Consider the following 26,734-nt stretch of genomic DNA (forward strand, 5'->3'; position numbering starts at 1 on the left):
TCACACAAGGCAACTGATCTGAAATCAGTACAGCACAACAGACATGGCCCAGTGCCAAGCTGAAAAGGCTCACTGAGTGTGCACTATCTAGTTTCTGAGTGCCAAAATGGAATCTCTCATCTTTATGTTGGCATTTTTTGCTGAAAGGCAAAGCAAGGTGAGAACAAGCTGCCTTTTAATAGTTTTAGATGCAAAACAAGAGAAATAAACACACTATGGTTAAACTGCATTTAACTATAAAAACACTTCAAAATTCTGTTTGTGTGCTTTTATTTGAGTTCCAGTTGAAGTTATGTGCAAATCAAAATAAAAATGAATGCTTATGTAACAAATCAGAAATGTCTCATTTGCTGTTTTCTAACATGGTATATGTAGAAACCTCTGCAGTGTGTTAGTGTGCATTTGTAGCGTTTCTTCTGTCCTCTGTAAGAACTGCAAAAGGCACATATATGCAGAATTTTAATAGACGTACAGGAATTTTCCTTTTCAAATTCTGCTAGGCCAGAAGAACACTTCAGCCCCGTGTAATATAGTCTTAAAAAGTATTTGCACTTTGATTTTTTTTTTTCACGTAGTTCACTATCAGCATTCTTGGTTACACAAAATACAACCTGTGCTGTGCAGATTATTACATATATTATACATTCATTTATCTTATGAAAGTGTATTTTTAAATGAAAGGTATATGCAGAACTAAGAAGAAACTTTTAAAGTGTTTAAATATGTTAAAAAAAACCAAAAGAGCTTTTTTTTTGCAGTAAAGCAGTGATTGCTTGCTAGACACTGTTCAGGTGAGGGGGATGTTTACATCACTTCAAATGTCACTGATCCTTAGACAACCTTTGTTTGCATGACTTGAACTTTGTCTTTTAAATATAGCAAGTGCATTTATCTATCAGTCCTTTATCTGTTGGTTCAGAGGTCTATCACCAATTGTTTTATACCCTGCTCCAGTAAGCATCATCAGCCTCAAATGAAGCAGCTGTTCAACAGATAGCAAACCAGTTTTTTCTATAACAATTAGCGTAAGGGGAACAGGATGTATACAGGGACTTAAATATATACCGTTTGAATACACAGATACAACATTTAAGGTGTGCAAGATGGATATCACTAACTGTATTATGTTTTAAGAATGTATCTAATAGATGGGGATATGGCTGTATCTGAAATGCATGTTTGAGCTAGCCTTATGCAAAAAGTCTTTCAGTCCTTCCTGATTGGTCTTAGATTTGAGAGGTTATCACTGAGCTGTTGTAAGATTAAATTCATTTTAGAAGTGTGTTTTGAAATTGCAAAAAATAAATTAATTAGAATAGCTTTAAGGTGTTTGAGTGATACAAACAAATTCATAACTGGTAATCACTCCTTCAATACCCTGTGAAGTCTAATGCTACATTTATCACAGCAAAGTGATACACACTGCTTGTAAAAAATCTTTCAGAGCCTGAATTTGCTTTTTTTTTAATTTTTAAATAAGTCATTCATAGAGAGGTCCAGCATTTTTATACATTCCACTTTCAAAATGTGTCTGGTACAGAAAATATTAGCACTGACAGAGTGAGGTTAATAAAAATTTGAGAGAGATTCTGCTTAAGTTGAGGTGTTTGAATCATCAAATTTTTGTCACGAACAAGACAGACTTCCAAAGTAAATTCTGCCTTTTCTGTAAGTACCTCTTCCATGATCTTTTCCTTGGCCATCTTAAATTAACTACTTATGTTCATTTATCTAGAAATGAAGAAAAATTGAATCTTCACAAAAAATCATTTTAATTTATTGTGACATTGCAAGAAAAGACTTAATGTTTGCCTTAATTTCACTTTCTAAGCTTAGCATGGATCTGGTTATTAAAAGCTGCATATATACTTGAGTTAGTGTCGTGGTTTAACCCCAGCCAGCAACTAAGCACCATAGCCACTCGCTCATTCCCCCCCGGTGGGATGGGGGGAGAGAATCGGAAGGGTAAAAGTGAGAAAACTCGTGGGTTGAGATAAAAAAAGTTTAATAGGCAAAGCAAAAGCCACGCACACAAGCAAAGCAAAACAAGGAATTCATTCACTACTTCCCATCGGCAGGCAGGTGTTCAGCCATCTCCAGGAAAGCAGGGCTCCATCATGTGTAACAGTTACTTGGGAAGACAAACGCCATCACTCCAAACGTCCCCCCCTTCCTTCTTCTTCCCCCAGCTTTATATGCTGAGCATGATGTCATATGGTATGGAATATCCCTTTGGTCAGTTGGGGTCAGCTGTCCCAGCTGTGTCCCCTCCCAACTTCTTGTGCACCCCCAGCCTACTCGCTGGTGGGGTGGTGTGAGAAGCAGAAAAGGCCTTGACTCTGTGTAAGCACTGCTCAGCAATAACGAAAACATCCCTGTATTATCAACACTGTTTTCAGCACAAATCCAAAACATAGCCCCATACTAGCTACTATAAAGAAATTTAACTCTATCCCATCCAAAACCAGCACAGTTAGGAGTCTAATGTATGCACATGTTGTTTTAGTTCTTCCTTGTCAAACTATATTTCAGACTCGTTACATATTTAGAAAAAGTAGGAAATCTGCTGATAGATGACCTCAGATATAAACAAAAAACCAATGAATAATCAATGTGTAAACAATGAATAACCAATGTGTGTGTGTGCATCATTCATTCAGAAAACAAGGCAGAAGAGGGAAAGGTAGAAATGGGGAAAATGCAAAGGTCTGTGGCTCAGTAAGCCAAACTGCTGTACAGACTGTGGGGATGGGAATCTCACTAACGGACATTCCTGAGTTTGATTTTAATGAGCAAACACTGTACCACCTGGCATGACAAGGCACTTAAGCAGAAAATAACGGAGAAAGGAATGTGCAGCTGGAAGGAGAAAAACAAGATAAAGACCATGAGGGCATTTCACATGATCAGGAAGAACGGGCCAATCTGCTAGAGCATAGATGCGCGTGAACACAAGGCTATAACCTATCTGCAAGCTGCGGGTAGCATGTGTGTACTTCTGCTTGCTATAAAAGATGCTAACAAAAAGCAATAAAAGTCTTTGGTTGCCGTGCCTGCCAGAGTCCGTGCTGCTTTTCACCCCCACAACAGACGACCTATAGAATCATAGAATCATTAAGGTTGGAAAAGACCTCTAAGATCATCAAGTCCAACCATCAACCCAACACCACCGTGCCCACTAAACCATGTCCCTAAGCGCCTCATCTACATGTCTTTTAAATACCTCCAGGGATGGGGACTCAACCACTTCCCTGGGCAGTCTGTTCCAATGTTTAACCACTCTTTCCGTAAAGAAATTTTTCCTCATGTCCAATCTAAACCTCCCCTGGCGCAACTTGAGGCCCTTTCTTCTCATCCTATCGCTAGTTACTTGGGAGAAGAGACCGACACCCACCTCGCTACAACCTCCTTTCAGGTAGTTGTAGAGAGCAATGAGGTCTCCCCTCAGCCTCCTTTTCTCCAGGCTAAACAACCCCAGTTCCCTCAGCCGCTCCTCATAAGACTTGTTCTCCAGACCCTTCACCAGCTTCGTTGCCCTTCTCTGGACACGCTCCAGCACCTCAGTGTCCTTCTTGTAGTGAGGGGCCCAAATGTTGAGGACCTCAGAGTATCTTTAGTTAATGAAAACTAAATAAAATTGAAGTTGTTGCAAGAATTGCAAAATCAGATGTTTGGACTGTGGAAGAACAGAGATTCTTTTAATACTGGTTTTAAGGTTTATGCCCCAGCTTCCCTGTCAGTAAGTGCTGTGCACTTTAGCGCTGTGAGTAGGCATAACCCTAGCATAATGATTGAGTTGAGTATGTAGATGTAAAAGATCATCTTAGTTTTCTCATGTAGCTAGCACAAAGGGGTAAAAACAGAAGCGGGTAGAAAAAGGAGTTGGAGGACCTTTGGAGAAAGCATGGCGAAAAGGGAAGGCTTTGGAAACAGATTAGAGAAGAACAGAGAGACATTGGAACATAGCAATGCGCAAAGAGAGAAAAATATTTGTCTTGTCCTTCTGGTTGTCTTAATTTAGGTCTCTGTTTTACAAGGCGGTCGATTCAGGTCTGTGAAAAGCTCTGTTGCACCAGTAGCACTGATCCTCCCCCACAAAATAATTTAAGGAAGCACGCCTCCCGGAGCACATTGAGAAAACAGTCTTTGTTTTCTTTGGGTTTATGTCGGCATTCATTTTTGTTATGTGGCATCGCATATATATATGTGTGTGTATATTTAATGTGTAGGATAACAATGACTTATTTTTATGGACATATTCTGGGAAAACTGGAGTTCTCTTGTCTTTTGTCTAAACATTGAGGAAGTTGATTTATTTTTTTGATTTGTGTTTTTGTTGTTGCTTTCTAGTTCTGTATGCAACCTGGAAATAAAAACAGCCATTTGGCTTTGCTATTTAAAATGTCTGGGTGGCATGCTATACAAGATCAGAGAATGTTTGTAAATAAAGTATTAGTCTCCTCTATAGTGAAGAGACTACTGATAGATTTCGGAGTCGCAAGAGGAAAGTATGTGTGGTTTCAGCAGGTGACTGAATTGTATGTTTTTGTGGTCCTTACAGATAGACATATACAGAGCTGAAGAATCACAAGTTGAAATGAGTAACCAAGAGGCTGATGTGCTATGTTGCTGGAGATGTAGAAAATATATAGCAAATTCTGTTTGCCTTGCAAAATGTCATGGAAAAGAACCATCCGAAGTAAGTATAGTGTCTGGAGGGGGTCTGTAACTTTTTCCAGTTCCATTGGTTTTAAATAAGGGAGAAGTATTAGACTTGCCTTCACTTAGTAATTTATCTCCTGTGGAGATAAGTACTAAAATACGGACAATTCCATAGAGAGTAATGTAAGCAATAATGCTACTGAAGCCAAGTAGGCAGCGATCACCTTTATGTTGTGCAACATGAAGGCTGGTATTCATGATACATTTGTCTACTAGCTTGTGTAAAGTATATAGTGTTACCATTCTTTATATAAAAATGTGTTCTATTTTTGACAGTTTTAATACAGTCATTTTTTGTTTTAATGTCTCTTAACAGAGAACTCTTGTTTCTAAGGTGTGTTTTAAATACTGATACTAATTTCCACTGTGGTAGTTAACTGTGTCAAATATTCCTACATCAGATACTTTTGTTCTTCGTTTTGAAAAAGTGGGGGATAGTCTGTGCACAAAAATAGGTCAGAAGATTAGCCTGCCCTGAGGGGGATGATGCTCTGCCAGGTTAAAATACCACTTAGTAATTTACATCATCTTCATTAATATAAACAGAAAAATAATCATATGGAATAAAACAATGACAGTTGTTATTTATAATATAAAGGAGTATTTCCTGCTGCTTTATATTGGCAGTTAGTCATCATAAACAGTTAGAGTCTTTCCAAATATGCCAAGAAGACTGTGCTTACATCCTATGATCTTGAATCAAAGCGAAAAAGCAAATAGAAGGAAAGGTGATGATGTTTTTTATTTTTTAATGCACTAGAAATACAACATTCTTTTTGGCACTGGTGAAGGGTATAACCAATAGAGGTAGAAACGAAGTTGTTATTTTTTAAGATCCTGATATAATTAGCAATATTAATAAACCCCATTTTAATAATCTGTATATATTTAGTTCAGTAGTCGGAAATCAAATGTTTTCAACATGTTTGCAGTAGAGCGGGACATGCCCCTCGCCTGATGTACATCTGTAACATGGAGCATTTTCAGTAGGCTACCTTTTAACAGCAGTATCTTTTTTTACTATTGGCTATGTCTTTCTCTTGTTAAGCTTCTGGAGTCTTAATGGAGTTTGTTAGCTGAATATGAGCTCTGGACTATCAGGTACATCCATCTCAGGACTCAGCAAGAAGAAAATCTTTTCATCATCTTTTTCTTTGGCTTTTTCTAATGTTACCTTAGTTTTCTTGGGGATGTAAAGAAGTGAAAGAAAGCCTATCTTTCACTTACCTTAAAAACCGTTTCTAGTAGAAGACTAAATATTAATATGAAAAACAATAGAAAACCTATTTTTGCATTGGTTTTAGGATCTGCATTTGTGATTTATTTTAAAGTTAAAAAGCTCCATTTTCTTTAAGTGTATTCTGCCCCTACTCATGATGTACCTCTCCTACAATATAAAAGTTTTAAAATGGCTTTATAAAATTTCTGAAGCAAAAGTGTATGTGGTGGATTGACCTTGACTGGATGCCAGATGCCTATCAAGCCGCTCTATCACTCCCCCTCCTCAACTGGACAGGGGAGAGAAAATATAACAAAAGGCTCGTGGGTCGAGATAAGGACAGGGAGATCACTCACCAGTTACCGTCACAGGCAAAACAGATGCAACTTGGGGAAATTAATTTAATTTATTGCCAATCATATCAGAGTAGGGTAATGAGAAATAAAAACTAAATCTTAAAACACCTTCCCCCCACCCCTCCCTTCTTCCTGGGCTCAACTTCACTCCCAATTTCTCTACCTCCTTCTCCCCCAAGCGGCACAGGGGGAGGGGGAATGGGGGTTGCGGTCAGTTCATCACATGTTGTCTCTGCTGCTCCTTCCTCCTCACACTCTTCCCCTGCTCCAGCGTGGTGTCCCTCCCACGGGAGACAGTCCTCCATGAACTTCTCCAACTTGCGTCCTTCCCACGGGCTGCAGTTCTTCACGATCTGCTCCAGCATGGGTCCTTTCCATGGGGTGCAGTCCTTCAGGAACAGACTGCTCCAGTGTGGGTCCCCCACAGGGTCACAAGTCCTGCCAGAAAACCTGCTCCAGCGTGGGCTCCTCTCTCCATGGGGTCACAGGTCCTGCCAGAAGCCTGCTCCAGTGCGGGCTCTCCACGGGGTCACAGCTTCCTTCAGGCACATCCACCTGCTCCGGCGTGGGGTCCTCTACAGGCTGAAGGTGGATATCTGCTCCACCGTGGACCTCCATGGGCTGCAGGGGGACAGCCTGCCTCACCATGGTCTTCACCACAGGCTGCAGGGGAATCTCTGCTCCGGCGCCTGGACCACCTCCTCCCCCTCCTTCTTCACTGACCTTGGTGTCTGCAGAGTTGTTTCTCTCACATATTCTCACTCCTCTCCTTTGGCTGCCGTTGTTGCAGCAGTTTTCTTCCCCTTCTTAAATATGTTATCACAGAGGCGCTACCACCGTCACTGATTGGCTCAGCTTTGGCCAGCGGTGGGTCCGTCTTGGAGCCGGCTGGCATTGGCTCTATCGGACATGGGGGAAGCTTCTAGCATCTTCTCACAGAAGCCACCCCTGTAGCCCCCCTGCTACCAAAACCTTGCCACGCAAACCCAATACATGTAGCAGTAATATTATTCCTTTTGGATAAATAACAAAATCAAAGTGTTTCCAAAGTCAGCAGTATTTGGACCCAAGCAATACTAAGTCTTAGATACTACCTGAAAACTTAAATGTCTAAAAATGTAGATATTTCTTTACAAGAATTACTTTAATGAAAATCTTTTCATCTTTAATCCATTTAAATCAGTTGTTTGATCTTGTTCTTAAATATTGTATTGCTAGTGCCTTATTAGTGGACTTATTCAATTTGTAAATTCAAAGCCCAGATTATGGACAACATGGAGACTTACAAATTTAGAAGGAACACCTCAGCTGCAGTGTATCATTGTTCTTTCAGAGATCGTACATGTCTGTGGTTGACATACCTGCCTGTTATTACAAGAAGGCAAAGATTGTCCTGTCCCTTATATATTAGAAATCTCTCCTTTCCTATACAAGTTTTGAGGACATGTTGTCATTAAATTAGCCAAATATATTCTTGTCTTTCTCACAATGCAAAGTATACAAATAATTTTTTCAATTTCAATTCTTGTTGCAAATGTTTTTTTACATGCTGTTTTGTTTTGTAGAAGGGGTCATCTTTGTAAAATCAAGCCTAATGCAGATTTCCTAAGCCAGTGTAGCTCTGCTGACACATTCAGTTGGGTCCAGTAGCAGTGCAAATGTATCCATGTGGTCTGTGACACTGCATCCAACTAGTAAGACCCACCTTTCAAGTGGAGGTGTAAGTTCAGTACATACATGCCTTTAGTACTTCTAGGTACAAGTTGACTTTGTTGTCACTGCACTGTGCTCTCCTGTATTTCAGGATCTAGGGTTAACGTGGATGGAGTTAGCTACCCATAGTACAGGTGTGATCTTGATCTTCTAACGTATATATACTGTTAGAAAGGAGATGAATTCCTTGGTGGTTTTTTTTACCATTTTTTTACAATTAGTTTTCTAACAGTGCACTCCACTTACAGAGCTTAAGGTTCTGGAATATTTTTCATGCTTTATACTTGAGGGTTTTTTATTTTGTGCATGGTTTGAAGGTTTTTTGGGTGTGTGCGTGTAGAAAATTTCAACTCCTTTAATGGAAAAACTGTAGTGAAATGTAGGAGGTATCTTTGTCCGTTACATGAATTCCCCATGGTGGAGTTTTCAATTGCTAGTGGAGATCCACCTTCATTGTGCACAAGAGTGAAAGAGCTCCTTCTCTAATTATGTAGATAGCAGATAAAAAAAACTTAATTTAATGCTACTTTCCGAGACACTGGGAGGCAAAGATTGTACTAAGATGAGAAGAGCAATGTTTTCAGTATGTCTGCTTTCCCTGTTGAATTTTAGACCTTCAATCAAAGACAGCTGAAATATGAGTAAAAGAGAAAAATCTTAGAACAAATCTTAAAACCAAATGTTGAAGTTACGAATGCAGTATAAACACTTTAAATCAGAATTATATCCAAGTTGAAATACGGGTACTCTCCATAGATATGAGGAAGACGATGACATAGACTTTCAATTTTAAGCATAATAAAACTTTTATTCCCATGAGTTTCATAACATAGGAGTTGGTGATTTTCCATGTTCATAACTTTTAACAACTGATTTTAAGACTTTAACACTCACCAGAATTTCCTTATATTTTAGCCATATTTTTAACTTTACTGACGTTCTGAACCATATTAAAAGATTTAATTACACTTGTATCACTTCTGTGCTAAAGGGTAGTTAGGTAATTGTATTTATTTTAGTATCAGTTAGTGAAATGCTACAATTTTGAAACTCAGCTAAAATCCAACACTATTCTTAATTATGAAATTTTTTTAGATTTTATTTTCTCTTCAGTTGGTCACATCATTGCAGTAAAAACTCAAAAGTTACTAAGAGTCCCTGGTTTCTCAGCTAGTTATTCTAACAAGCATTGGAAAATGAATTTAAAACTATTTGTGGCATAGTTATGCAGTATTGACCACAGTCTTCATATAAATTAGAACTTAAATTTGTCCTGTCTTTACTGGAAAACAAAAAAAGCTTACATTAATGTTGAATATCAATACAATATTTCTTTTTTTAACAGACATCACAACTTTCAGCTGCTGCTCAAGAGTCTTGCAACGTATGGCATGTGAACTTAGAAGCCATTCCAGAGTGGGTGAAATGCGTCATTGAAAAGGTAGATCTTTTTTTCCTTGCATCTTTATCATTCAGCAAAATGTGAAATAAGTAAGGGGAACAAATTTCAAGGGCACTTTTCTGACAAGGTCCATATATATCACAGAGACCTTCTAATTCAGGTAATTTTTCTCAGTAACTTCTATCATTACCATTTGCAGAGGCTTTTTTTCCTCTTAAACGTTTTTTTATGTATGCACAAAACCTAGAAGTGATAAATTCTGTTCCTGCCCATTTATAGATGAATGTATTTACATTTGTCCAAATAACTGTCATGGGCACCTCTGCATATTTTGTCAATGCTTAAAATTATATTAATTATCTTGGGTTTGGGTTTGTCTTGATCATCATATCTTGCAGTACCAACCCATATGTTGACAGTAACTCTAAGGAGAATGTTTCTCCATAAAACTGGACTGAGGGTTTATTACAGATCAGTTGTTGGAATATGATGTGATGTCTTTTACATTTCATGTGCTATTTTGTCATATGAAGTTGCCTTCCTGCAAATTCAAAGGTCTGATGACAAGCCAGTGTCACTGCTTTTGAGTTTTAACTGCCCATTTGAAATTACAAACCATCTCACAATTTTCCTATTGTAATGATTGCTTCAGTTGAGTATTTTCTTTAAGTTATTTTAGGTCTAGAAGTTAATGTTATTGTATAGATATAATAAGTAGAAACAGTGGTTTTCTTTTGCCCTGCAGTTTTTCTCTGATTAGTCTTTGATTTTGAGGCAAATGCTATCTGCATTCCTTTCTGCTTAGACTTCAGTGTTGAAGTTTTACTATATTGCAAGTAACGACTTCTGATCTAAGCAAATCCACCCTGAAAATGATACATAAAAAATTGTTCTGACTGTAAAACTAAGCATTCAAATATTAAGAAAATTTGTTTCATCTTCCTTCATTGTTTTGCTCTATGTTTTATTTTGTTAAGCAGTAATTAAGCTCTTCTTAAAATTAATGATTTCTTATACTTCAATAGTGCACGACAAAATAATGTATCTGTTTCAGAAACATTAATCTTGGGGGGGTGTGGAAATTAGAGGTGATGAGGTATTTCCCTGCTTTGCAGAATTGCCTAATCTTGAATGCCTGACCGTAAGGATGCAATTTTTGATAGTACTTTGTGTGTTATATTATTTCAGTATAATTGAAATTAATATTGATACTAATATTATTCTTTTCACCTTTAGCTGTAAATGGCCAGCCTTCTGCATTTGAAAGCCTAGAGGGTCAAGTGGGAGACCTGGGAAATAAAAAAACCCATAGATTGCTCAGAAAAAGCTTAACATATTTGCTCAAGATTGCAGAGGAGCAATGCTCCTCTGGTGGCAGAGAATGCAATTCTCTATGAACACCTTAAGTATCTTAGCGTTCATTTTGTCCTTTAATATCTTGGGAACTCTTGCCTCATTCACTTCTGACTTCTCTGGAAGATCCTGTGGGTTTATGGATAATAATGATCAGCCTTATAAACTGAGAGAGACTCTGCATGTTCAAAGAATTTTCAGAGATTTGAAAGCCTTTGGGCATATGTAAACTGAGATTCTCATAGGTGCAACAAAAGGCACATCTTTGATACTTTGTGAAAATTTGAGGTTTTAACCCACAACACAGGAGTAAGTTTCTCAAATAAGTGTTTCCAGAACTTTTTCTAGCATTGCATGTGAAAAATAACCTTTTTTCCTGTGCAAATTTTTTCTGAAACTGCAAAATTGGTTTTACTGAAACTTTCTGAAGCTTTCACTCAGACAAGCATCAGTCATGGAATCATCTTCCCAAACTACCTTGCAAAGACATTAGCAACTGAAAGCAATGATTTAACTAGAAATGTTGGGCAATTTCTGTATTCATGGCTCAACCCCACTTTAGGCACACTAGTGAGTAATGTGTGACTGGAGTTGGAAATGTTGTTTCTCATTTGGGCTTTGATCCTACAAACACTTGCATAACTTTAATCCGCAAAAATGTTTCTGCTGAACAGATGAATATATTTACTGAAAATACTAATAGTTGTGCAAATATGTAGGAGTTTATAGATCTTTTATATGTATTTTCTTTTGAAAAAGTGACTTTAAGATTGAAATGAGATTCATAGAATTACAAATAATGAAAATAACTGTCTCCTTATAGATAGAGTATTAAAGATATGTCATGGTATCGGCACACAGATTATGTTGTAATACCGCATACACCAAAATACAAGTACCATTTCAAGCTTTCATGAATAAGCAAAGTAAAAAGCTATATTCTCTTTGTGAGAAATCTCCTTCCACTGTACTTAGTATGCAAGAAATGTATCAGCACTCAGAAAACTCAGCTGAGAAACTGTGCTTGCCAATTCCAGATTAACATGGTAAATTGATTTCACTACATTAAAGGATCTAATGTTTTCATTAGTATTGCAGCATTATTCTATCTATGGACAAATTTTAAAAATATTTTAAAGCCCCTACATTTTGAAATGTGTGTTAGTTCTAGATTTCTTAGAATTAGTTATCACTGCAGCAAGCAGAGTTTTGACTGGAACATTATTTATGGTGGATTTTCTTTTTGCTGTGCAGTCTCTTTTCTTGTGTTTGAAAAACAAAAAGTAAACCCTTTTATTAAAGGAGAAAAGTAACTCTAGTAATGATTTCTTAATCATTTATTTACAACGAATGTGTTGGGTATTTTTTTTCTTTTTTTGTCAATAGGCACAGTGGACAATTGGAAAACTGCACTGTCCGTTCTGTGAAGCCCGCTTAGGGGGCTTTAACTTTGTTTATAACACAAAGTGTTCCTGTGGACAGTTAGTAAATATACATTTCTGCAAGAGTCGGACTGACTATCAGCCAGCTTTCTCTGTCAAATTGGCAAAATCAGGAAAACACTTACCTCTCCGCAAAATTCAGTCTGGTTTTAGCAAGGATACCCACCATGAAGTGGTAACTACAACTTTGGAAATCAAAAATCAAGGGCTTTCATACATGGCCAGAAATAATAATGGTACTGGAAGACTAACAGAAGCACTTTGTCTAGAAGTAAGAGCTCCTAGATTTGAGATGAAAAGTAAAAAACTTCCCTTAGAAGCATTAAATCAAAAAAGAAATCTTTCTGCTTCCTGTCCTATGAATGATGCATGCACTGTAAAACCTTTTCACAGATCACGTAGTTTGGATTTAAATATCAGAGAGAGACTTGTTTTGTCACCTGCATTATGTGAAACTTTCAGTATGGGAATGATTTACCATGGCCAAAATGAAAATCCACCTGTTTACACACGAAGTGGCTTGCGATTAGAGTCCAATAGGATAAATGGTAGTGCTTTTCAGGACCAATATAGTTCCAATGCTGACAAACTACAAAAAAGGTTTCGAGTTACTTTCTTTACCTCAGTACATAGAGAAACAGAAAGTGAGTGTGATTTTGAAGCTACTGGACAATCTTCTGGGAGTGCCATTGCTGATGGGTCACCTTCTGTGATGAACCTTTCTTCATCTACAAGTGCTGTGGAAGAGGAACAATACATCACACCTGTTGGTCTTGTGCAGCCTACTAGTATTTCCTTCAACCAAAAGCTGAATAAGAGAGAAAGAAACAAGTTGAAAAGCTTAAGGAGAAAACAAAGAAGGCGAGAATGGTGGCTACAGAAACAAGTAGGTGTTTAAAATGAATTATGCTTTTTTTTTTTTAAAGTTTGGCTTGCTTTTATAAATCATTCTGACTTTTTTTTTATGCTGTCTCTTAATATTGGTTTAATGTGGTAGTCTAGAGTTGGGTATCCTGCAAACAAGGATTTATGACCTCTTCTTACATGTAGTTTTTCTAATTCAACTTAATCATTTTTTTTCTGTGTAAAATCAGATCTTGGTGGGTATATATAATTAGTTTCTGTTGGCCTTCTTATTGTTTTGTGATGTAATAACAAATCTGAAGTGGGAAGAAATACAGTAAAATTTAATCAGTGTGATTAAAGGAAATCTAAACATTCAAATCTTCTAAATGAGAAACACTAGCATTTCAGGATTTCCTAACTTTTAAGTAATGGCATTTTGGGTTATCTTTACAGTTAAGCAAACTTTATTTTTTAAAAGATGGTTGTATTTATTATTTATTGTAACACAAATATTTTTTTCTGTGAGTAAAGAATTTATTGTTGCTATTTACAATATTAGTCTTTAGTAGCTAAATATTTTGTCTACAAATCTAACACGTTACATATTCTTATCAATTATACAACCATAGTTTCCTTCTTCAAACCATCTAAAGAAGAACAGAATTAAAGATCATAGATGGTCATGCAATTTTTGGTGGGGGGAGGGGAGGAAGACCAGGAATATATCTTAAAATTAATAACAGTTATTGTTTGCTCTGAAATTCAGTAAAAAGACTAATGATATGTATGCCTTAAAAAGAAAATTTCTCCTCATAAAATTCCTGCTACAAAATACTGTGTGGCCAGCGAGAGCAAACATACTAACTCTCATCAGAGAAGTAGTATCTACTCAAGAAATCATTCCCACTTTGGGTAGGTATGCCATTGTGATAATCTTAGAATATTCCATAGTTGAAGTGCAGCGACATGTTGAGCTTTACATGTAAACCTTATTTCACAGATTTTTTTTTTTATGTGATTGCTTTACATTTGATAGCAGTCAAGTTTAATACTTATGCCTTATTGAGAAATGCTAAGCTTATTTGAATGGACTGTGCTTAGGTTAGATATTAAATTGTTTTCGTTGGTTTGCATTTAAAACAATAGGATATATAGGACCAATAGTTCATATACGGATCTTTCATTAGTCCTTTGTACCTAAATGATTTTCACCCTTAATATTCCTCATACAGTTCCACTCTGCTCAGGCACCGAGTGACTTTGGGCTCTTTCCTACATACGGTCAACAGAGCCTTTAGAATATAGTACAGAATCAAAGCAGAGCAGTGAAATCAGGATCAAGAGGGAGTTACATAGAAGCTGTCTCAGTTAAATGTAAAAACCAGCTTGAAAATGTGATGGGTCTGGGACATATCATAAGACTTTTCAGTATGGCATGCATATATTCTTTCATCTTTGGGAAGATTTTTTGTTTTTTTTTAAAGAAAGATTTAAATTGGCATTGTGATATTTTGAAAACTTGTTCTTATTTTGTAAAATGCCTTTCTGATACTGAGAGTAAATAGCCTTTCCAAGATCTGGATGTCTTAATATTGAATGCCTGTTTTCTAGTAAGTTTAAAGATTATTAGGTGTCAGAGTCCCTAAAATGGCTTTAAAAATTCCAAGCCTCATTGTTTATGTTGAATGAAATGATGCAAAAGCACAGTATATATGAGCATTCACACAGTCATGTCACTTGCAGTCTTTCCAGCCACCTTCATCTTTGCCAGATGTTACTTTCAAGAATAAAATATTGTACAAATTTTCCTAATTTGTGGCAGCTGGAGAAAGAAAAATATACTTTCAAATCTTTTTCTTGTTAAACCATGCCTAACCAATTCCTCTACATTATTTTTAAGTTTCATATAGCAAATGATATACAGTTGTTAAATCTGGTATGTCTAATCAGTAAGCATACAGTTTACAAAGTACAAAAAATTAAAAAATAAGTATGTAAAATAAATCATCTGGTTTCAAATAGTAGTTTTGAGGGGAAGTTATTTTGGTTTTGTTTCCTTGAAGGGCATTGATTTCTTTAATCTTGCTGAAAGTCTATGACCATGGCATGGAATATTTAAACAGGCCTAAAAAATCGTACTTTTCAGACTCTCTGTCAATCAGCATGTGTGGCTGTTTCCCATCGCTGTGGTATCTTCCCAGGAGAATGTGGATCTAGAAAATCACATCCTCTGTACAGTCTGACATGTCGCAAAAGGTGATGCTCCTCTGCCATGGACTCCTTTTCGTGGCTGCTCCCCTCTCCAGTGCCAGCCTAGGTATCCTCCCTTTTCTTGCAAGTTCCACTTGCCGTCCTTTTTCTTCAGCATTCTGACACCCCTCCTTGTAAAAATGTTCATTTTTTTACAGTGGTACTTACGATAGGAAGCTGATCTGTGGTATTTCATGATTTCCAGCATACTTGCCATGTATGCTTAAGCAATCAGATAGTAAAACTTCACAAAGAGAAGAAAGCATAAACCTCTGAGTGGATGGAGTGAAAGAGTTTTGATAAATGACACTGGGAAGTATTTCATTTAAGTGCTCTTTTAAGAAGCACTTTAATGCAGCAAAACCGTGATGTGAGGTGAATCTCTTCTAAGCTCTCTCTGTTAAAGGTACTGTGCATCTTATTTTTATCTTTAATTAAAGCTTTTCTGGGGAGCAGTCTGAGAGAACAGACCCGTTCAGACTTTGGACTTTCTTTGCAAATGCATAGGCTGCTTCTCTAAGTTTATTTTGTAGTGTGATAACTATCTGTCAAGTTGTTTTTCTGTCTTTCAGTAAGCCAAACTATGTCCATAAATGTTGTGTTGTGGCAGAATGCACACTATTATTAAGTTGAAGTATATAAACCTTGGATTGTAAATAGGAGCAATTCTGTGAGCTCTTGACCTGCGCTTGGCCCTGGAGGCCTGCACTGATGCAGGCTCTGTGGAGTAGGTGTGGGACTGAGCTAGCCTGCTAACAGCAGAGGGACCCAAGCTTCCTCTGTCTGCTCTGCAAGGGAAAGCTCTTAATGCCTGTGAAGAGGATACCTGCATTTTGTGTGTGTGTGTGTGTGTGTATGCATGTTTGTGTTCGTGGGGGATTTTTAGGTTTCTGGTATATTGTTAGGGTATGATAATAACTACTTAAGTCTAGGAATTGCCGGTATTAATAATGGTTCTTGTTATTGTTGCTATAGCTAAGAAGATGAAGTATTTTTGTTACAAATTCCCTTTTGTGTATATGTTGTTATATGTTTGCATTGTTTGCTAACATCTGAAGCTTGTAATAATTTTCTGAAAGATCTCAGACAGAAATACCATTTGTTGCTCCTCCAGTTTTATTTTATTTCTGTTCGTAATCATTTTACATAGAGGGAGACTATATAGCTAGCTTCAAAACTGCAGTATCCTCTTGGAAATGATCCTGATCCATCTGAAAAAAAACTATTATTGGCCTTTTTGCTTCATTTTATAACTTGACACATCACCAGTTCTTTTGTATCTTTTCTAAAACATGAAAGTGTCTGTCTTACAAAGGTGACTAGTGGTCGGTTTCCATTAAGTGAGTTTGCCTTCATGCTCCCAGTGTTAATCTCAACTCAGGATAAACAGGTGGGTGAGATACTGCATCGTTTATCCACACTGTCTGGTGCTGTTATCTTGCCCTGCAGCCTTGAGTTTTCAAGTCCATACTGATGTTCTCTAGCAGCCGACAGTCTTGTAGTGAAGGCACTAGGCTTTAAAGGTTTAACTTGTGACCTTAGTCAGTTCACTTAATCTATGTTTGTCTCTTTTTCATGTGTGCATTGGTTTATAATTATTTTTCTTGCACTGTCATGTTTGTATTTAAAAGAGGAAACACAAGGGAAAAGGGAGAATCCTAATCCCATACTCTGAGATCTGTACCAAAAGATAGTGGATTTAACATGAAGTAATATTCAGTTGTAGTGACTGACTTGCTGTGAATCCCCAGGATTAAGATTGAGGGATGCAATAGTGGAAGAGCATTTTGACTACCTGGCTCATATTCAGATATGCTTCAGTGTGGGGAATGTCTGCACCAGCTTGCTCATTCACTTTCTAGAGTGACTAAAAGAGAAGTGAAGATCAAATATTAATATAAACCTTTCCAACTTGAGAAAGGTGGAAACTGATTTCAGCGTTCAAAACCACTCCTGCTCTGGATAAGTTCTCAAAATAACATATTAATTTTTAAGTTCTATACTTAACTGGTTGAACTTGTGTTTAATGCACAATAAACTTTGAGAGAAAGAAGACTTGTATTTTGACTGAAGTGCTTCTGTGTTAACATGCAGTTGCAGAGATCACAGTCCCTGGCCTGATACATTTATGGTTTACTCTTTCTGAAATAGTAGTGTTGCACTGATAGTGCTATAGCATTAATGGTTTAAGGGCCATTAAGCAGCAAGGCTGCAGTGTGTTACACTCACATCTTGTTTATGGGCAAAGAAGAAACATACCTTATATATATAAAGCCAAGAATTTATTCTTCATATAATTGAAATCTTAAGAGTCTGATTATTGTTAGTCCAGATTTAATTGTTACAGAAAAAAGAAAGAATAATATTGCCATTGAAACTGTTATATGCACTCACGTGTTCATCTCCAGTTTTTGCGGTTCTGCCCATGGCGAAGCGCCTCAGGGTCTACGGGGTGGTAGTTTCACTCTGGTGGGAGGCGGGTTACTGTGAGTTGCCAGCATCTGGAGTCCTTCACTGAGAGGAATATGATGTTCATGTTGATGGTTTCTTTTTCTTTACTCCAGGGTCCACTTGGGGTCATTTTTATGTGTTTAATAACACACTTTTACACCTCTGCTCTTTCTTCACTGGTAGAAAAGAAAAGAAAAGAAAAGAAAAGAAAAGAAAAGAAAAGAAAAGAAAAGAAAAGAAAAGAAAAGAAAAGAAAAGAAAAGAAAAGAAAATATTTCAGCTGGAAGGGACCTACAACGATCGTCTAGTCCAACTGCCTGACCAATTCAGGGCTGACCAAAAGTTAAAGCATGTCATTAAGGGCATTGTCCAAGTGCCTCTTAAACACTGACAGGCTTGGGGCATCGACCACCTCTCTAGGAAGCCTGTTCCAGTGTTTGACCACCCTCTCGGTAAAGAAATGCTTCCTAATGTCCAGTCCAAACCTCCCCTGGTGCAGCTTTGAACCATTCCCACGCGTCCTGTCACTGGATCCCAGGGAGAAGAGATCAGCCCCTCCCTCTCCACTTCCCCTCCTCAGGAAGCTGCAGAGAGCAATGAGGTCGCCCCTCAGCCTCCTTTTCTCCAAACTAGACAAGCCCAAAGTCCTTAGCTGCTCCTCATAGGACATGCCTTCCAGCCCTTTCACCAGCTTTGTTGCCCTCCTCTGGACGCATTCAAGGACCTGAACATCCTTCTTAAATTGTGGGACCCAGAACTGCACACAGTTCTCAAGGTGAGGCTGCGCCAACACTGAATACAGTGGGATAATCACCTCTCTTGACCAGCTGGTTCTACTGTGTTTGATGCACCCCAGGATGCGGTTTGCCCTCTTGACTGCCAGGGCACACTGCTGACTCATATTGAGCCTGCTGTCGGCCAGCACCCCCAGATCCCTTTCTGCAGGGCTGCTCTCCAGCCACTCCTCTCCCCATTTATATTTGTGCCTGGAGTTACTCCATCCCAGGTGCAGAATCCGGCATTAGTTAAATTTCATCCCATTAATCATTGCCCAATGCTCCAATCTATCTAGATCCCTCTGCAGGGCCTCTTGCCCCTCAAGAGAGTCAACAGCGCCTCCCAGTTTGGTATCATCAGCAAACTTGCTAATGGTGCATTCAACTCCTGCGTCCAGATCATTGATAAATATATTGAACAGAACTGGCCCTAGAATTGAACCCCGAGGAACACTGCTGGTGACCGGTTGCCAGCCAGATGTAGCCCCATTCACTACAACCCTTTGAGCCCTGCCCTTCAGCCAGTTCTTCACCCAGCGCACCACGAACCCACTCATCCCACAGTTGGACAACTTGTCCAGAGGGATGCTGTGAGGGACAGTATCAAAAGCCTTACTAAAATCCGGAAAAACTACATCCACCGCCTTCCCTTCACCCACTAGGCGGGTGACCTTATCATAGAAGGATATCGAATTAGTTAAACAGGACTTTCCCTTTGTGAACCCATGTTGACTGTGCCTGATGATTGCATTGTCCTTTAAATGCCTTTCAGTAGCACCCAGTATAATCTTCTCCATAATTTTTCTAGGTACTGAGGTTAGACTAACAGGTCTGTAGTTCCCTGGGTCTTCCCTCTTGCCCTTCTTGTAAATTGGAATAACATTGGCTAGCTCCCAGTCAGCAGGGACCTCCCCAGACTCCCAAGACCTTTGGTAGATGATCGAGAGGGGTCCTGCCATAACATCCGCTAGCTCCTTCAGTACTCTGGGATGAATCCCATCAGGCCCTGTCGTGGTTAAATTTCAGTTGGCAACTGAGCACCACGCAGCCGCTCGCTCACTCCCCCCCAACCCCGGTGGGATGGGGGAGAGAATTGGAAGAGCACAAGTGAGAAAAACTCGTGGGTTGAGATAAAAACAGTTTAATAATTGAAATAAAATGATAATAATAATATGATAATAATAATAATAATACACAAAACAAGTGATGCACAGTACAATTGTTCACCACCCGCCGACCGATGCCCAGCCAGTCCCCAAGCAGCGGCCCCCCCCGGCCAGCTTTCCCCAGTTTATGTACTGAGCATGACGTCACATGGTATGGAAGGTCCCTTTGGCCACTTTGGCTGTGCCCCCTCCCAGCTTCTTGTGCACCTCCAGCCTTCTCAGTCAGTAGAGCATGGGAAGCTGAAAAGTCCTTGGCTAGTGTAAGTATTACCTAGCAACAACTAAAACATCGGTGCGTTATCAACTTTGTTCTCATCCTAAATCCAAAACACTGTACCAGCTACTAGAAAGGAAATTAACTCTATCCCTGCCGAAACCAGGACAATATCCACCCCTTATTCTATACCATCTGCGTCATGCTCAAGTCTCATATTTTCCAGTACATTTTCATTAATCACCACCCCTTTTTTTATATATATATATATACACACACACACACAGAGATATCATTCCCTTAGTCTGTGGGCCATCCCTCTAAAATGTTCGGTGAGTTCATTTTGTCCATGACTTCGGGCTCCATCTGTCATAATAATCTTTCAGGGTAGGAAAAATGGAGATGGTATGTGGTGTTGGATTGTTTCATGTCAAAGTCAGTTCTGGTACCATCATCACTGTGCTTTGCTTGGTTTCACTGAAGTTATTCTTCATTAGTCTGGGTGATTCTTATTGTAATAACATTAGTGTGGCATATAATATTATTAGTATTATTAGTATATCTGTGTATTATTAGTATAACTATTATAACTATAATTAGTACTTAACATCACATAATTCAGATCATTGGCTATTCTCACCCAAAATCAAATCCCCTTGAGGTACACATCGGACTTCCCCATCCTTCCGCATTATCCACCAAGTGCACCCAGGTCCTTGAGCAAAAGCAATCCCACAGATGGGTATGCCTCTGCCTGAGGCAGGAATAACCCAGACTGTCTTCCCCAGCATATTTTTTATGTGCACTACAGGGACTTTATTCCCATCTACAGTACGTAAAAGTTCTGACTGGGCAGGGCCTGCTCGATTGGCAGATCCCCGAGTGTTGACTAACCAGGTGGCCTTTGCTAAATGCGTATCCCAATGTTTGAACGTCCCGCCACCCATTGCTCTCAGTGTAGTCTTTAACAGTCCATTGTATCGTTCCATTTTCCCAGAGGCTGGTGCATGATAGGGGATGTGATACACCCACTCAATGCCATGCTCTTTGGCCCAGGTGTCTATGAGGTTGTTTCGGAAATGAGTCCCATTGTCTGACTCAATTCTTTCTGGGGTGCCATGTTGCCATAGGACTTGCTTTTCAAGGCCCAGGATAGTGTTCCGGGCGGTGGCATGGGGCACAGGATATGTTTCCAGCCATCCGGTGGTTGCCTCCACCATTGTAAGCACGTGGGGCTTGCCTTGGCGGGTTTGTGGGAGTGTGATATAATCGATCTGCCAGGCCTCCCCATATTTATATTTCAACCATCGTCCTCCATACCAAAAAGGCTTTAACCGCTTGGCTTGCTTGATAGCAGCGCATGTTTCGCATTCATGGATAACCTGGGCTATAGTGTCCATGGTCAAGTCCACCCCTCGATCACGAGCCCATCTATATGTTGCATCTCTTCCTTGGTGACCTGAGGTGTCATGGGCCCACCGAGCTAGAAATAATTCACCCTTCTGTTGCCAGCCCAGATCCACCTGAGCCACTTCAATCTTAGCAGCCTGATCCACCTGCTGGTTGTTTTGATGTTCTTCAGTGGCCCGACTCTTGGGTACGTGAGCATCTACGTGACGGACTTTTACAACCAGGTTCTCCACCCGGGCAGCAATATCTTGCCACAGTGCGGCAGCCCAGATGGGTTTGCCTCTGCGCTGCCAGTTGCTCTGCTTCCATTGCTGCAACCACCCCCACAGGGCATTTGCCACCATCCATGAGTCAGTACAGAGATAGAGCACTGGCCACTTTTCTCGGTCAGCAATGTCTAAAGCCAGCTGGATGGCCTTTACTTCTGCAAATTGGCTCGATTCACCTTCTCCTTCAGCAGTTTCTACAAGTTGTCGCATAGGACTCCATACAGCAGCTTTCCACCTCCGATGCTTTCCCACAAGACGACAGGACCCATCACTGAACAGGGCATATTGCTTCTCATTTTCTGGTAGTTCATTATACATTGGGGCCTCCTCAGCACGCGTCACCTCCTCCTCTGGCAGTATTCCAAAATCTTTGCCCTCTGGCCAATCCATGATCACTTCCAGGATTCCTGGGCGACTGGGGTTTCCTATTCGAGCCCGTTGTGTGATCAGTGCGACCCACTTACTCCACGTAGCATCAGTTGCATGATGTGTACAGGGGACCCTCCCTCTGAACATCCAGCCTAGCACCGGCAGTCGGGGTGCCAGGAGGAGCTGTGCTTCAGTGCCGATCACTTCCGAAGCAGCTCGAACCCCTTCATATGCTGCCAATATCTCTTTTTCAGTTGGAGTATAGTGGGCCTCGGATCCTCTGTATCCCCGACTCCAAAACCCTAGGGGTCGACCTCGAGTCTCCCCTGGTGCTTTCTGCCAGAGGCTCCAGGTAGGGCCGTTCTCCCCGCTGCGGTATAGAGTACATTTTTTACCTCTTGCCCTGCCCGGACTGGCCCCAGGGCTACTGCGTGAACTATCTCCCGTTTAATTTGTTCAAAAGCTTGTCATTGCTCAGGGCCCCATTTGAAATCGTTCTTCTTTCGGGTCACTTGATAGAGAGGGTTTACAATCAGACTGTAATTTGGAATATGCATTCTCCAAAAACCCACGATGCCTAAGAAAGCTTGTGTTTCCTTTTTGCTAGTTGGTGGAGACATGGCTGTTATTTTGTTGATCACATCCATTGGGATCTGACGACGTCCATCTTGCCATTTTATTCCTAAAAACTGGATCTCCTGTGCGGGTCCCTTGACCTTACTTTGTTTTATGGCAAAACCAGCCTTTAGCAGGATTTGGACTATTTCCTTCCCTTTTTCAAAAACTTCTCCTGCTGTGTTGCCCCACACGATGATGTCATCAATGTATTGCAGGTGTTCTGGAGCTCCACCCTGTTCCAGTGCAGTCTGGATTAGTCCATGGCAAATGGTGGGGCTGTGTTTCCACCCCTGGGGCAGTCGGTTGCAGGTGTACTGAACGCCCCTCCAAGTGAAAGCAAACTGTGGCCTGCACTCCGCTGCCAAAGGGATGGAGAAAAACACATTAGCAATATCAACTGTGGCATACCACTTGGCTTTGACTCCAGCTCGTACTGAAGTTCTAGCATGTCCAGCACGGCAGCATTCAGCGGTGGCGTGACTTCATTTAGGCCACGATAGTCTACTGTTAGTCTCCACTCTCCATTAGACTTCCGCACTGGCCATATGGGACTGTTAAAGGGTGAGCGAGTCTTGGTGATCACTCCTTGGCTCTCCAGTCGACGAATCAGCTCATGGATGGGAATCAGGGAGTCTCGGTTGGTGCGATATTGCCGCCGGTGCACTGTGGTGGTAGCGATTGGCACCTGTTGGTCTTCGACCTTCAGCAACCCCACAACAGAGGGGTCCTCCGAGAGACCAGGCAAGGTGGACAGCTGTTTAATTTCCTCCATCTCCAAGGCAGCTATACCAAAAGCCCACCGGTACCCTTTTGGGTCCTTGAAATACCCTCTCCTGAGGTAGTCTATGCCAAGGATGCACGGAGCCTCTGGGCCAGTCACAATGGGGTGCTTCTGCCACCCATTCCCAGTTAGACTCACTTCGGCTTCCAATACAGTTAGCTGTTGGGATCCCCCCGTCACCCCAGAAATACAGATGGGTTCTGCCCCTATATAGCTTGATGGCATTAGGGTACACTGTGCACCGGTGTCTACTAGAGCCTTATACTCCTGTGGGTCTGATGTGCCAGGCCACCGAATCCACACAGTCCAGTAAACCCGGTTGTCCCTTTCCTCCCCCTGGCTGGAGGCAGGGCCCCTCTAATCCTCATCACAGTACTTGTTTCTCATTTCTTGTACGTACGCGTCAGAAGTTTCTTCATTAAGATCAAGAGTAAGATCAGCCCTTCTACTCTGTCTGGGGAACTGTCTGCTGGAAACTGGAGCAGCAATTTTCCTGGAAGAACCCCTTTCTGTGATAGTTTTCCCTTGCAATTCGCGTACCCGTGCCCCTAGGGCTGCAGTAGGTTTCCCATCCCACTTCCTCATGTCCTCTCCGTGGTCACGCAGATAAAACCAGAGGGTGCCCCGTGGTGTGTACCCTTTATATTCTCTCTCTTGAGCAAAAGAACGCTTACTTCTAATAGCCGAGATACTGGTCCATACAGGTGGGGATTAGGACCTATCCTCTCTGAGTTGCCGGATCTCCCGGGACAGTTTCTCCACAGCCGGGACGAGGGAGGAAGAAAGACTTTCCTCGTATTGCCGGAGTTGACTAGCCAATTCATCCACTGTTTGTTCCTCTCCATCTTTCCAGGTCATCACTGCCAATGAATTGGCGTATGACGATGGTGAGCTCCTTATAAACTTCCGCCACATGGGTCGTGTGCACTTGACTTCGTCTGGATCTTTGGATAGTTGTTCATTGTTCAGGTCATCATAAATCACCTCCAGCACAGCTAATTCTCTCAGAAACTGGATACCCTTCTCCATGGTGGCCCACTTGCCTGGGCGACATATGACATCTTCCTTAAAGGGATACCTTTCCTTCACGCTTGACAAGAGTCGCCTCCAAAGGCTGAGGATACGTGTCCCTTTTCCAATTGCTTTATCAATGCCCCCTTCCCTAGAAAGGGATCCCAGCTGCTTGGCTTCCCTACCCTCTAATTCCAGGCTACTGGCCCCATTATCCCAGCATCGGAGCAGCCAGGTGACAATATGCTCACCTGGACGACGGCTGAAATCTTTTTGTATATCTCGCAGCTCACTCAGGGATAGAGATCGGGTGGTCACTGCCTCGTTTATGAGTTCTTCCTCTTCCTTCTCCCCGATCAGCGGCCGGCTCTCCTCCTCCCGTTCTCGTGATGGCCCTTCTCCAGGGTATTCGTACAGTTCTTCCTCCGGTTCCCTTTTAGAAGAAGCTTCTTCCTCCCTTACTAAACGAGCCGACTTCCGCTTCCAAAATTTCTTCTTGTGTACAGGGGCGACTGATACCGGCACAGGCTGGTTCTTTGGTTCAGCCACAGGGCCTGTTGCCGGGGTTGGAGTGGCCGCAGTGCATGTCGCCGGGGTTGGAGTGCCCGCAGTGCAAGTGCATGTCACCAGTGTCTGAGTGGCCGCAGGGCCTGTCGCCGGGGTCGGAGTGGACACAGGGCCTGTCGCCGGGATTGGAGTGGCCGCAGTGCATGTCGCTGGGGTCGGAGTGGCTGCAGGGCCTGTCACCGGGATTGGAGTGGCCGCAGTGCATGTCGCCGGGGTCTGAGTGGCCGCAGTGCATGTCGCCGGGGTCTGAGTGGCCGCAGGGCCTGTCGCCGGGGTTGGAGTGGCCGTAGTGCGTGTTGCCCGGGTTTGAGTGGCCGCAGGGCCTGTTGCCGGCGTCTGAGTAGCTGCAGTGCATTTTGCTGGGGTCTGAGTGGCTGCAGGGCCTGTTGCCGAGGTCTGAGTGGCTGCACGGCATGTCGCTGGGGTCGGAGTGGCCGCAGTGCGTGTCGTTTTACTGTCAGAGCCAGAGACCTTCCCTTCCCTTTGAGGGCACTGAATGGTGTTGAACAGGGCTCGGTAGGCATGGGCCAGGCCCCAGCACGTTGCAATGATCTGCATCTCTCTGGAGTTGCCAGGGTGACAGCATACTTTGTCCAAATATTCTACTAACTCTTCAGGATTCCGCACTTGCTCAGGGGTGAAGTTCCAAAACACTGGGGGTGCCCATTGGCCTAGGTACTTGCCCATCTTGTCCCACACACCCTGCCACTCATAACTATTAGGCTTTGGGGCAGATCTCTGGATGATATTCTTAAATTGCTTACCAACTTTAGACAAAACCGAAACAATATTCCCAAGAAGTACCAATAGAAGTATCTTAACTGCCCAAGGATGTTCAAAATACTGAAAAGTTACTGTAATGAAGGAGGAAACATCACAGAAGAAGGTAGTGACACTGCCATTCTGTATTTCCTCCATAAAAAAACTCTCAGAAAAGTTACTGCAATTGCTAGTTGTCTCCACGAAATGGTATCCGTGGTACAGTAACGGCTTCATTGCGAAACCTACATACCACACTAACGCCAAGGTCAATGTTCTAAAAACAAACCTCACAAGCGAGACATCACTATTCACTGCAGACCACAGCAAACTGCAAAAACCAACACCAATCTTTAACATGTACAGCAGGAAAAAGAGCGCGATGCAGATTATACAAATCAATATCGAGAACAGAGAAACCAACATTGTGACCCACAACTATTAACAGATATAAGTTCCTTAATACACTCTGGTTAATTTGTTATTATCTCAACCCTTCGTGCCCCACGTTGGGCGCCAAAAAGGACTGTCGTTGTTTAACCTCAGTCGGCAACTAAGCACCACGCAGCCGCTCGCTCACTCCCCCCACAACCCCGGTGGGATGGGGGAGAGAATTGGAAGAGCACAAGTGAGAAAAACTCGTGGGTTGAGATAAAAACAGTTTAATAATTGAAATAAAATGATAATAATAATATGATAATAATAACAATACACAAAACAAGTGATGCACAGTGCAATTGCTCACCACCTGCCGACCGATGCCCAGCCAGTCCCCGAGCAGCGGCCCCCCTGGCCAGCTTTCCCCAGTTTATGTACTGAGCATGACGTCACATAGTATGGAATGTTTCTTTGGCCAGTTTGGCTGTGCCCCCTCCCAGCTTCTTGTGCACCTGCAGCCTTCTCAGTCAGTAGAGCATGGAAAACTAAAAAGTCCTTGGCTAGTGTAAGCATTACCTAGCAACAACTAAAACATTGGTGTGTTATCAACTTTGTTCTCATCCTAAATCCAAAACACAGCATTGTACCAGCTACTACAAAGG

At 41.3% G+C, this 26,734-nt stretch overlaps 1 protein-coding gene across 1 annotated transcript in view; it reads left to right on the plus strand.

Annotated features, from left to right (window-relative positions):
- The window catches only part of LOC143172019 (E3 ubiquitin-protein ligase RNF180-like), a 95,577-nt gene that overhangs the window by 5,176 nt on the left and 63,667 nt on the right, over window positions 1-26,734 (plus strand). Inside the window, exons 2-4 of the mRNA XM_076361234.1 lie at window positions 4,562-4,699; window positions 9,356-9,451; window positions 12,152-13,093. Of these exons, the coding sequence (XP_076217349.1) occupies window positions 4,598-4,699; window positions 9,356-9,451; window positions 12,152-13,093 (1,140 nt within the window). The 5' untranslated portion in view covers window positions 4,562-4,597. The remainder of the gene's footprint in view (window positions 1-4,561; window positions 4,700-9,355; window positions 9,452-12,151; window positions 13,094-26,734) is intronic.

Source organism: Aptenodytes patagonicus, chromosome W (assembly GCF_965638725.1).
Source record: "Aptenodytes patagonicus chromosome W, bAptPat1.pri.cur, whole genome shotgun sequence".
Taxonomy (NCBI): domain Eukaryota; kingdom Metazoa; phylum Chordata; class Aves; order Sphenisciformes; family Spheniscidae; genus Aptenodytes; species Aptenodytes patagonicus.